At 41.8% G+C, this 13,168-nt stretch overlaps 1 protein-coding gene across 4 annotated transcripts in view; it reads left to right on the top strand.

The window, feature by feature from the left end:
• Positions 1–13,168, top strand: part of ncor1 (nuclear receptor corepressor 1) — a 49,834-nt gene that overhangs the window by 28,712 nt on the left and 7,954 nt on the right. For 2 of the 4 annotated variants that reach the window (XM_018691084.2, XM_018691088.2), the window contains exons 18-32: positions 2,131–2,267; positions 2,368–2,461; positions 4,334–4,781; positions 4,901–5,024; positions 5,449–5,626; positions 6,305–6,472; positions 9,173–9,339; positions 9,650–9,764; positions 10,926–11,005; positions 11,124–11,292; positions 11,384–11,509; positions 11,600–11,683; positions 11,785–12,035; positions 12,290–12,596; positions 12,895–13,119. In XM_018691084.2, coding sequence (XP_018546600.1) covers positions 2,131–2,267; positions 2,368–2,461; positions 4,334–4,781; positions 4,901–5,024; positions 5,449–5,626; positions 6,305–6,472; positions 9,173–9,339; positions 9,650–9,764; positions 10,926–11,005; positions 11,124–11,292; positions 11,384–11,509; positions 11,600–11,683; positions 11,785–12,035; positions 12,290–12,596; positions 12,895–13,119 — 2,673 coding nt within the window. The remainder of the gene's footprint in view (positions 1–2,130; positions 2,268–2,367; positions 2,462–4,333; positions 4,782–4,900; positions 5,025–5,448; positions 5,627–6,304; positions 6,473–9,172; positions 9,340–9,649; positions 9,765–10,925; positions 11,006–11,123; positions 11,293–11,383; positions 11,510–11,599; positions 11,684–11,784; positions 12,036–12,289; positions 12,597–12,894; positions 13,120–13,168) is intronic. The other 2 variants (XM_018691085.2, XM_018691089.2) reach the window with 2 other exon arrangements.

Genomic DNA, 13,168 nt, shown 5'->3' on the forward strand with positions numbered 1-13,168 from the left:
CTCTTCTGGGTATCTGATGTTGCCTCGCCTGTTTCTTACATGCACAAAGGGATGAACATGCACATGCATTCGCACAAATAGAAACTTGTTCTGCTGCTGCTGCACTGGAAGCTGACAGAGACCATTGAAAGGTCTCAGGGATTTTTTTCCTTTTAGCTGCACTGCTCTGCTGTCTTCTCAGAAGTGATCTATTAAGGCCATCCATTAAGCAACAGAGCGTGACTTTGTGGCTTCCTCCAAGATCACTATCTATTATTCACATTCAAACACTTTGTCAGATCTCTAAAAAAAATTTAAAGTCACTTTGGTCTCGTAAATTCTTTAAAATGTTGCATACTGTGCCTGGTCTCTGACTGCACAGCTGCAGTCATTAGTCAGGTCATATGCCATTTGAGGGTGCCCACTCTCCCCCTGTTCTGTTGGCTTTGTTGGTATAGGCTCTTATATAGGGTCCCTGAGTGCCAAGAACCTTAGACTGGGGATTAATGTGGATTAATTAAAACTGTTGTGTGGGTATTGGAGATTTTCTTCCCGCTCATGAAAATACATTGCTACTATGATCTCCTCAGGCAGAGGATCAATCTCAGAGCTATATGCTAGATATGTCTGGATTAGTGTACCTAGAAGAGACCCACTCTACTTCTTATAATCATATGACAGAGCAGGTTCAGAAATCACTTTTATGTTATGCTGCCACACATATGCCGGTCATGCATGTCATAGTTGCAACCTGTTGATCTGTAAAAGCCTCTGTGTTAATACAGGACTAACATACCCCAGACCTGTAAGTAAAATCTGTCATTTTCCCCTACGGGACAAGAACTCAGCTTTATGAAGAGAATTAGAGGAGCAGCAGTCTTAATTATTTCCCTGATTTGCTGCAAATACATTATTTGGATAAAATAATGAGAACATCCAGTATATGATACTACAGCACCACAAATAGTTACCTTTAAAATTATCATAAAATCAGCCAGCTTCTCTATGACAGCAAAAATTTGATATTATAGGCTTCACAGAGATGGCTTCTTATTGCAGTGCTATTCCATTATCTTGTATAACATTGAGAGTTATTCCTTATAGTATGTACATAAATTATATTTGCTATGCCAAGTTTCTGCCAAACCAAGAATTTAAAATTAAGATGTTAACATCATCTTATGTCTGTAAAAATGTTAGTCAAGGATTTTTACACAATATGAGTGGGTAGATTGTTGCCATGGTAATACTAAAACAGTTGATTATTTATCTGTAATTCTACTTGCTGTCATTTGTCAGTCTCAAGATTAACAGCAAAGATGGTTAATCTTTAATTGAAGATCTTGGTGCCACAACTTGTATAAAATATGTTTTGTTGAATGTGTTATGAGCAGTGCTGTGAAATGTTTGGGAGCACACCTTAACAATGCTTCTTTGGAAGGTCCTGCTGATAGGAATTGTTATGTGCAAGAACACTTGTGTATATTTTCAAGGCTGGTAGATGAAGTTACCATAGTGGTCATAACAAATGAGGCTCTTGGGATGTCTGTGAGAGTCAGTGTTTTAATATAGGTAGTCTAATAGGTAAAATACACCGTCCTGCTGGATGTTTTTGGATTGTCTGCACTTTTAAATAATGAGACACAAGTCACTCTGAACTGTCCCAATGCCCTCATTCCCTCATTTAAGTGGAAAAGTAATGGGGCTTTGTGTTTAGCTCTGTGGTGATTTGTCAAGCTGCCAGTATCCCTCATCTCAGTAGGGCTGGGAGGGAGGGGAGGTCACAGGGGTTACAGGATTTAGAGAAGAGATGCCCTCATGTCAAAGGTAAATGGCAGTCTTCCAGTTCACTGCAGCTCTGCAATACCAAAAGTTTGCCTTCAATAATAATAACTGCAGCAGCTTTTGATTGTAAAGAGTAACTATTAAGAATTTATTGCAACTATCTTCTTTAGGCATAATTATGGTCCAGCATGAAGCAGTAACTGGAAATGCGAGAATTATCTAATGTCAAAGTATGTCCATGTCAAATCAGGGTTTGATGGCTTTGTACCACTCTGCCCTTCCCTTTAGACACTGTAAGTTGAATAAAATGATTTTAATTTGTCTGAGTCTTTTAATACTGGATTATTTCTCTTTGTCCTGTACCAGGACTTGTTGAGCATGGGCGAAACTGGACAGCCATTGCCAAAATGGTGGGCACCAAAAGTGAGGCACAGTGCAAGAACTTCTATTTCAATTACAAGAGACGTCACAACCTGGACAACCTGCTCCAGCAGCATAAGCAGGTAAGCTGTTTGTTATCCTCTGTTTTCTGTTATGGTCCGTCATTGAACCATTCTATCTATAATGTATGAATGCAAGATGCTACTTTGTCTTTTTTCCCAGGATACACGGCGGGCTCGTGCTGATAGGTCTCAAGGTGAAGGTCTAGCCACAGCATCTCCTGATGATGATGAGGACAACGCTGATGACAGTGAAGGTCAGAGAGACGGATAGCAGAGAGCATGTGCTCATCACTACACACACACACATTCACACTTTTCTTCCTGTTTATCTGAGGCACAGTCCTAGGACAGCCTGAGTGAAGGACACACAGCAGGCTGATAGGTGTTTGTATCCAGTTTTTGTCCTTGCCTATGAGTCGTGAAGTTTTGTGCCTGATATTACCAAGTATAAAGTAAAGGGAGTAAGGAGGGAAAGAATGTAGAGATACGTGCAGTGAAAAGCAGGGAAGACTGATCCAAAATACCCTCTGAATTGTCATTTAAGGATTTCATTTGAGTTGAATGGCGATGTGCTTGCTGTCTACTGACTCTAGTTTTAATGAGTTGGGGGGGTGGGATCAAATGAAAAAAAGCAAGGGGGAGAGAGGAAGAGATAAAAGATATGAACCAGTTCTGACTGCATGGGCGCCTGTTGCATAACAGTTCTTGGCTTTGAAGACTCAAGAAAGCCTACTCTTTGAACACAAGTGCTGGTTCTCTTGTTTGATCCAGCAACCTGCCTGTCTACCCGCTTCCCTCCTCTCCACAAGTCCTTATCTTTGCTGGCATGATACTGTTTGGTGAGGGCATCCTGCTATGAAAAAGACACCATTCTATGTGTAGTATTATAGATGAACACAGAATATTACTGGTTTGTGAAAGCAACATTTTGTCTTTTGAAGATTACAGTGACTTTATTATGCTCTTTTTGTGGGAAAATGGTCATGCTCAGCAAACCTCCAGTTCACAAAATAGCAGTGGCAACAACAGGAGGTCACAAGGGTTTCTGTCATGTTTATTTGACTTTTTCCTCATCTCACAGAAACCCAAACTGCTCTGTAGAGGCCTTGGTGATCTGCAGCCTGCAGATCTCACATTATGCAGTTATACATAAAACCATACAACATTAGTATAGCTCTATTAAAGTGTACTTAGAAACATTGTGATGGTTGTCATTTGTATGTTTAGTAATGCTGCTTCTCTGATTTAGATTTGATACATTTAATGCATCTGCAAATTGTTTTTGCATAAACATAGCATCTGGACTCACCATCACCATGGCAACAACTGCAGCGATAGACAATATGCAAACCAACAGAGACAGGCAGATTTTATATGCAGTTTCTATCTGACTGATGTATGATTTTCAGATATAAATTCATGCTTTATATCACATACAAGTTGCACTTGTCTTGTTTGAAACTCTGTGTATAAAGAAGTTGGCATTTGAGATGCCATAAATCAAAGAAAACAGATGATTAGTTTGTATCTTGAAAAGTTCATTTTTGTATCTTCGAGACCTTGGTCATAGCACAGTCATACTTTAGTGATATAAAGCATTAAATAGACAAAACTTGTTCATAGATTATTTGCAATAGGAACCAGTATTCATATGCATACTGAAGCAAAACCTGATGAGGTGAAGATAACTTGGTTTTATAATCAGTTTAGTTGTATGCTCTCTCTCACTAGTAATTTGGGGCAGATGAGCAGGTATTAGTTGGTGCCACAGATTGCTGCTGTAGATTCTCCAACACAGGTAGAATACAATCTGCAGCTGATGTCTATGTAGTGCTATGCATATTTTTAGGATTATTACATGAAACCTGTGTGCTGGTGGCCATATGTCCAGTTTTATGCATTGATAAATTCAAGTAAAGCCTCTGAACATGATAAACATCCCAGTACTTAGATTTATGTTTAAACAGGTCTACATTTATTTTCATTTTCAAAATTGTTTTTGCCGGTGTTTATTCTTAAATGACAACAGTCAGTAGTCAACTCACAAGGCTCAGAAGTCTTGTGAGTTGTGATGGGTTTCATACGCTCTTTAACATGTACTAATTCATCTTGTCATGCTTCCTCAGGTGGTGACAACAGCTCTGATACAGAGAGTGCCTCCTCCCCCTCTCAGGCTGACTCCTCAAAGTCTGGTGACTCCAAGAGGGCAGACAGCACTGCAGGAGACGCCCAGTGCTCTGACCAGGACAAAGGTCAAGCCAGCAATGGAAAGGCCCCAGAGCCCTCATACGGGGAACTCTGTGTCAAGGAAGAGAAAAGCCCAGAGAGCGAGACTGGATCCCAGGAGGAAAAGGCCAGAGTAGCCTCCTATCCAGGCTCAGTACATCCCAAAACTGAACCTCAGGATGTGGACATGAAGACTGGAGAGGTTCAGGTTAAGATGGAGCCTGAGATCAAGGAGAAAGGAGAAAAGGGAGATCACAGCGAAATGCAGAGGGATCTTCATTCAGATAATGACTCCAGTGCCACCTGCAGTGCTGACGAGGATGTGGAGGCAGAGCCTGAAAGACAGAGGTGTGTTTTTTTCCACTTTTTTCCACTGTCTTCATGTTCTCATGTTTTGTGAAGAAAATTGCTGTTTACAAGAACAGGACACGTGTGTTACTGATACATTTTGCCTTTTGCCACTGCAGAATATTCTCCATGGAGAAGCCTTCATTGCTCAGTCCTCCAGGCTCAGTGCTGGTGTCCTCACCGAAGCAAGCCCAGCTCAACATCCAGCAGCTGCAACAGAGGGCAGCAGCCATCCCACCCATGGTTAGTCACAGTCTCATGTTGGTCTTTTTAGAATAGTACAGAGGCAGGCAGCAGGTTGAAAACACACCCACACATCAGTCATTATGAGCAGTGTGGTATGATCAGAGACTACAGGTGTTTATTCTGTCAGCCTTTTAATTTCTTGTGCAGAGACCTGACATTTCCATCGTGAGCCATTATGTCAGTGTTGAGTGTTTTTTTTAAACCTGTGAATCTGCATCATTTACCGAGGTCTTTATTGAGGTGTAAGATGTATATAGTCTTATTTTTATGTTCATCAAATGTGGAGAATACATTTTTTATTTGATATGTGGTCAGTGCTTCACTGATCAGACAAATCAGTCAATATCTCACCAGGTTTATATCTGGCGTTTCAACTCATCTGGTGTGTTCCCCCCCACCCCCCACCCCTTCACTTATCAAGGTGTCTGGTCCTTTTGGCCCTGGTGGTGTGCCCATCAGCGGTTTTGCCATGTTGCAGCACCAGATCAAAGCAGTGCATGAGTCTGCACACCAGGAGGAGAAGCAGAGGCAGGATCAGGGAGATCTGGAGCGCAGACCCCCTTTCAACACCCGCAGTCCCACCGTACTCGACAGAGATGGTAAGAGATCAAAAACTATCCTCATTCTGTCCTCATCTCTCCTCCTTTCTGTTCATCGCTCCGTCAGCCTCGTTCCCTGTTGCTGCTAGCACTGGGCTATTTATAGCTAATGCATTTTTTAAGCCCCATTCATTTTTGTGCAGTTTCAAAAAAGGGAAACGTTTGAAGGTGATCTGGACTGTCGTAGTGTGGTTCAAGCCAAGATAAAAAAGTTAGCTGACCCTGTTCTACATTTGATGCAAACTCAAAGCTGAAGTGTGCGATGGTGGCACCTCCTGAATTGCCTGTGGAGAAAGGGGACTGTGGTGCTTTTTGAAGCTGAATGACTTGAGCGTGTCAGTGTAGGACATTTGCTGCTTCTGTGCATTCAGACAGAGTTCAGCCACTTAGCTCCAGAAGGGAGAGTGGTCACTAGGCAGACTGCATTACGGCCTGATTTTTTTTTGCAAAGCTTTTAGCACCTTTTAGCCAGAGTGCTGTGAAGAGTAGAGCAGCTGTCAGTAAGCTGCTGAGCTTTGACACCAAGATATTTATTACATAGGTTTCAGCGGGTGTATCCAGATGGCTGTGTTAGTTGTTGAGGCCCGTCCATTCTAGGTCAGCTCAATGCTCACTAGCATTGAGTTCTTGTTTTAATAGTGGTTGTCTTCCCTTTGTCCTTATGCCTGTGTACTGCAGGTAAGCTCTTACCCTACATGCCTTATGACATGAAGCTGGCTCTGGACCAGGAAGCCCACTCTGGTCGGCCAGGCTCTCCCTACAGACTATCTCCCAGGGAGCTGAGCAAGGCCTCACCCCAGCCTGACCCCAACGCCCCCAGTGCCTCACGCTACAGTGTGCCACCAGGTAAAAGCACACATCTTCTCCTCCTCCTCCCCATCCCCTCACTTCTTGCCTCCTCCCTTCCTTTGCTGATATAAACTAGCCTCGGCTGACTCCCATTGAGTCTTTTGTTTTTGACAATGGAGGCACTTAATTGACTGTTGGCAGCAGAATATTATGTAGTTTGGACTGAAATACAGTGTACTTTATGTTTTAGCTGCTCTTATATTTCAGTTTGACATGTTTTGATAGCTATACTTTACAGGCTATCATAATAGCCTGTTTTTATATTTATATACAATTGTCTTTGATTTTAATGATGGCAGAGGAGGACTTCTGTGGAGATTTTAATCCTGTTGTAAGTCTGGGTTTGGCAGTATTTCAGAGCACTTGTGCATTAGATAAGTCAGGTTGAATTTCCTCTTGTCCAAAGGTTTATGTACCCACACAGGGGTTATACCATGTACAGGATGTATGTAGTCAATGTTTAGCTAACATAGGAAATACATTTTGGAAGCTTTGCCAGAGTTTCTCTCAAGGAATATCGAATCAGAAAGATTATAAATTAAGGAATGTTTTTCAAGAAGTTTTATTCTGGGAGGGTGTCATTCTCTGTGTGCTCCTCTTATTTAATGCTAAACCTAGTGTTTGTTTAATAGCTGCTTGGGTCGAGCACTGTTGAATAAGTGCGTGTAGGGTCTTTTTTGTTTGTCCACACATAACACTGTTTTGCATTATATATGTTTGCTTTTTCGGGACAAAAATATACCTTGATCGCTGTACATGGGAAATGCACTGTGTGCTTATACATGTGTACCAGTACAGTAGAGGTCAACCAAGTGTGAGCCAGCTCTTTCTGGTTTACACACTTGAGTAGGTTGGTGATTTTATAATTGCAGTGAGTACATCAGTCAGTGCATGAATCAGTTATTTTTGTTCTTTCCACAAGTACACAGAGAAAACACTAGCACACTTCTTTGAACTTTAATCTTGGCCCTTGTTCTACCTTATTGTCTCAAAATGAAGCTGAGATGATTTGTGAATCACTGCCAGTCAATAGTTGCCATCATCGCCAATTTTATTTAAAAAGTTACTTCACTTTTAAAATCCAGTGTCATTCACATTCCCATGACTAAGACCCATATTAGTTCAATCACCTACAGTAATTTATAAATAGGTAACAAAAACTCACCTACCTATTTAGACCACAATAACTTAGAATTACTATAAAGCAAAAGTCATATGCAACAATCAATAAACATTTCACAGCTGTGTGATACTAAAATGAGAACTTGCACTATATATATATATAAATGTGCTTTTTATTATTGGTAAATGAACAATACTCAGACTGTTGCTGAACTGTGCTGCTGAAGACCATTATCAACAAATCAAATCATTTTTTATATTTACATGTATGTTTGACATTGTTGCAGTGGTACACTGGCTAAATGTATTACATTTCAAGTTCAGATATCCTCTGTAATTGGATATAATGACTTTCGAATCTTTGAACCATAAAATTAAATTCTGCTTTGTGCAGAATAATCAGCAACTGAACTGGGCTTAGTTGTATCACTGCAGTTCATCCAACATCACCCTCTCCACCTTCACCATCATTCACTGTGTGTTTACCAGAGGTTTGAATTATACATCAGTTGAAATCTACAGAGAAACCTCTTTTATTGCTGTTGTGACTTGAAAACTACATAAAGTGGAGAATTTCCAGATATTTGCAAGATTTTTATAATGATACTGGAGTAAAGTGTTGAGGGGGCAGGGGTAAGATCAAAACTTTAAACAAGTTTGATGTTGATGTTCGTGGCAAATTTTAGTTTCTTAGTATTTCACAGACCTGTGTTTACTACACTTTCCAAATTAAAGACCAAGGACAGCAGTAAAGATTTGCTTCTGCTTAAAGAAGGCAAAGGGGCACAGTCTATCAAATTGGGGTGCAGGGAAAACTTTCCCTGTGAAAATGTCCTCTGCTGTCGTTGATGTGGAAGTGGCATTTGGACTGGAGAGTTTCTCTTGCTTTTCATTTGGGGGCAAACATATTTCTCATGTCCTGACAAATTAGGTTGTTGTCTCTGATGGTGAACTGTAGCATGAATGTTAATGTTTGACACACAGTCTCCCTGCAACAGGGATTTATAAATTCGTCACAGAGTGGCTTGTTTTCTTATCTGTCCCTATATGAGCCATCAGGATGATGACGTCCATGCCCGCTGGAGGGACTCTCATACAGACATTTGCATTTTTGATTTTGTAGAGTGCAGAGCATGAGGCGCGCTCCCTGCTGGGAGGTTACTCCCGGTCTGTGTGTGTGTGTGTGTGTGTTTGTGTGTTATGATCCATTTCGTCTACTCAGCTTTCCCAGGAGACGAAAAAGCAGACAGCAGGCATGGGCCAAGGTTACCTCAGGCTGAGGAACAGGCTATTAACTAAAGTCTTCAGTGTGTATTTCACCACTCACTGGGGTCTGTCAGAATGAAGCTGAATATTTTATTGTGCAGTCTTTGATGGGAAAGCTTAATGGAACACGTATGTTGGGTGGATTGGAGCTGTGGTGTCTGGCAGTCAGAAGACATTTAGAGCACAGAATTAGGTTGTGAGCTGGTAACTATTTTGCGATTTCTTGCTTGTGAAGGTATTAAATGCCCAGATTTTTGCTAGTTATCAGTTGTTTCTGACCTTTTTTGTCTTTTTTTATATTCCCACCAGTCCTCCACCCTGCCCCCAACCAGCTGGTCCAGAGTATGCCAGATGGAGTCCGTGTGACGTTCAGCAGACCCAGTCGACCTCCCAACATTCCCTCTCCTCCTCCACTCATTCCAACCACCAAGCCCACGGACAAGCCCTCCTTCATTCAAGGAGGCTCCATCTCCCAGGTAAGACACCAGGGTCAACTGATGTGGAGCAACCCTCCTCTGACTTTTCTACACCACGTTGAGACAAACCAGTGTCAACAAATGTAATTCCTTAATCATCAATTTCACGTCCGCTCTCGCTTAAAATAGATGCATCTTGGTTTGATGATGAAATGTTTTCCACACACATATATCTATGTGTATTAGTCAGTAGAATCAAGAGTTTATGATTTGTTTATTGACTGCTATCAAATATCACAGTATAAATTTCTTGTTTTCATAAGCACAATGACCTGACCTTGGAATTTGTCCTTTGTCCTTACTTTTCCAGGGAACTCCTGGCACATACCTCCCGCCCCATGCTGTCTATGGGCCAGAGGGGACTAAGAGCACTGTGGGCTCCATCTCTCTGGGTTTGCCTCGGCAGCAGGATCCCAGCAAGCCTGGTAGGACAGTAGACAGTCACATTACTATGCTATTTTGTCATTGTGCAGTTCACATTGACAGAACACCATTCAAATAAAACTACACATGACATAAAAAGTAGGCCTGTATGTACCTTTAGACAAACACTAAGTACCATCCCCACCTAGGTTAATGACACCTCTGTGGGATTATTATATTTTGCAGACCATAACACTTTATCTTGACAGTTTGCTAATGCAGGATTTTATTGTATAATGGCTCTGTTGCAAGTCAGTGTTCAAACATATCAAAAAACAAATGCATTACAAATGGTGCACTTAAGGTCTGCTGCATGCTTTTGGCCAGTTCATGTGATGACTGAAAACCAAACATGTGAAAATTCATCCATTCATAAGGCAAGTCAGAATATAGCAGTTAGAATATTCCCTTTAATCTCAGATCACATGAATATTGCCAAACTCAGGTTGCATCCAGTGTTTATGAAGTTATTTATTCACTGTCATTGAACTTGAACTGCTGTGGTTACTGTTCCAGTCTTGAAAATGTGACCATTGCCATAAAAAACAGCAACTTATTTTGCATCCATTAGTCTCAAATGTGAACAAACTGACTATTAATATCTCCACATAAATCAGTTAGGGTACTGCTGCAGGGAACATGACTGCTCATTTGCATTGCCACCAGCTGTTGAATGGGCAATGTTGTTTATGTGTTATGTGTTACTTGTAAACAAGATTGTTAATGACACATTGACCATGAAAGAAAGGCTGATGATTAAAACATCTTTCAGACCTTTTGAGCACAGATCTGTTGTATTACTCTAGTACAGATAGTATGCTTACAAAATTCCCTCTCTGAACTCCCGACACTCTCTCTCTCTTTGGTCTCTAATCAGAGGTGTTTTTACCACCACAAACCACACCAATGGAAACTTCTGAACTGTACTGTAAAGGTCCTGTAAATCGGGCACTGGGACATCTTATTTACCTAGGTCACTTAATAAATTCCATCATCATGTTGCGCAAAACTCATTACTTTGAATGCTACTGCTTCAAAAAAGTACAATGGCTATCATATGTTTTGTTTGGAAGAATCCATTTTCTATTATTACAAGAATTAAGCTTTTGGTTGGACTCCACTAGATAACCCCAACCACACCTAATTTAACTCTGTATTTCCAGGAGCTGGAGTTCCATCCATACAGGATGGCAGAGGCAACCCAGCAAAGGTGGGTCTGACTTTTAGAGGATCAATCACTCAGGTAATGACTGGATGAAGTGGGTTTTATTTTTTAGACTTTTCCATTGGTCATACATTTTGGTGGGTGTGTGGTTTTGCTCTTAATGCTGCATTGTATCTTTCTATCTTTTCTAAAATAGGGCACACCAGCCCTGCCCCAGTCCAGCATTGCTGCTGACCTCCTGAAGGGCACAATCACAAAGCTGGCCACAGAGGACCTGAGCATCCCAGACAAGGCCAGGGGAGAACAGCTGGCTAAAGGTCACGTCATCTATGAAGGCAAGAGTGGTCATATCCTCTCCTTTGATGGTAAGTGTCTTAAGTATTGGTACATCAAAAAACAGTTATGTTCTTTTTCACCAAGCAGACAAACATGAACATGAATCTTTATGTTCAAAAGCTATCAAGAATCCCAGGGAAAACACCCGCAGCCCCAGAACAAACCATGAGATGAAACGCACTTATGACATGATGGAGGGACCCATGGCCAGGGGACACCCTGGCAGGGAAGGCGCTCCATATGAGGGTACTGCTTGTGTGTCCTTGAGTGTACAGTATGTGTCCTGCTGTGTTTGTTCACTATCAGGAGACTGATGGTGATTATGTGTTTTCTCAGGGTTAATCAGCAGAGCCTTGCCTAGAGAAAGTCTGCATGGAGATTCTAAGGAAAGACCAATAATCACTGGATCCATCATGCAAGGTAACTCATTTTAAAGCTTGCTACATTTCCATAAATCATCCACTGTTACTAGTAGTATTAAATAAAGGGAAAAGCTGACAAAGCTTTTCAACCTTTTCCAGGAACACCTAGAACTGCTGCAGAGAGCTATGAAGATGCCATGAAATATGGAAAACAGATAAAGCGAGAGAGTCCACCGATCCGTTCCTTTGAAGGTGGCATTGGAAAAGGCAAGCCCTATGAGGGAGTAAATACTATTAAAGAGATGGGACGCTCCATTCACGAAATCCCCCGGCAAGACCAGTCTGGCCAGGAAATCTGCAAGACCCCTGACATGTCAGACAGGAGGGTTATGGAGGGCCCAATGTCTCAGGTATGACAGACTGAGTTTTGAAAAGCTGTCCAGGTTTTTTTTTTTTTGCACGCTGCATTTAACTGTCATTCTTTAGACCTGATCTGTGAACAAATTATTATATTAGTAGCTTTTATATTTGGGTTTTATTTTACTCTCAATATTTCACTATTATTACTATATCACTAATATTATAAGCAACATGAACAGATATACACAGTGGGTATAACTGATGATGAATTGGTGACTGACCTGTTGTTCCCTCCATTTGCCAGATTCACTCTCTCAACCAGCCGACTATCAAGCACAACGTCAAATCTCTAATCACCAGTCCCTCTAAGCATCCCCACAGCATGCCCCAGCTCGAGGCCATGGAACGAGCCAAATATGAGGAGGGCAAGGCAGTACGTCACACCGTGGTTAACTCCACCACCTCTGTCCTGCGCTCCACGCACCAGGAGGCTGGCAAATCCCAGCTTAGCCCGGGCATGTATGAGGACGCCAATGCTCGCAGGACCCCTGTCAACTACAGCACCAATCCTGTATCCAGAGGATCACCCATGCTTGGACGTGCTCCAGACGGTATATTCCATAATCATTTTATTCCCAAACTGTGGACTTCAGGCTCTCAGCCATTCATTACATGTCCAACACTATAATAACAGCAATTACAGTTAGACAAAATTGAATTAGACAGTTATCTTGCTAAGCCAGGTCATTTTATTTACCAGAATAAGCTTATTAGGACTAATATGTAATGTGCACCCACTGCTGAGGGCACTTATATTCCAGGTGTCTGCCACAGATGAAGTGTCATGAAGTCATGTTAAATTGTTGTTTAACAAAGCATTAACCGTGTGGCTTCCTCTCTCCTATAAAGGTGTTATGAGCTCTGCAAAGTCTGCTACACATGAAAGAAAGAGTGCCATGACCCCAACACAGAGGGACAGTGTTCCAGCCAAGTCCCCTGTGTCAGGTGGTGACCCTGTAGCCTCTCACAGCCCCTTCGACCCCCACCACCGGGCCGTTGTTCCTGGGGAAGTGTACCGGGGCCACTTGCCTCCACATCTCGACCCCATGGCCTTCCACAGAGTGCTGGATCCTGGTAACGTGTTTAATCCCTTTCCATGCTTTCCACCATCACTCCAAACAGA

The sequence above is a fragment of the Lates calcarifer genome, linkage group LG20 (assembly GCF_001640805.2).
Source record: "Lates calcarifer isolate ASB-BC8 linkage group LG20, TLL_Latcal_v3, whole genome shotgun sequence".
In the NCBI taxonomy this organism is placed as follows: Eukaryota; Metazoa; Chordata; class Actinopteri; family Centropomidae; genus Lates; species Lates calcarifer.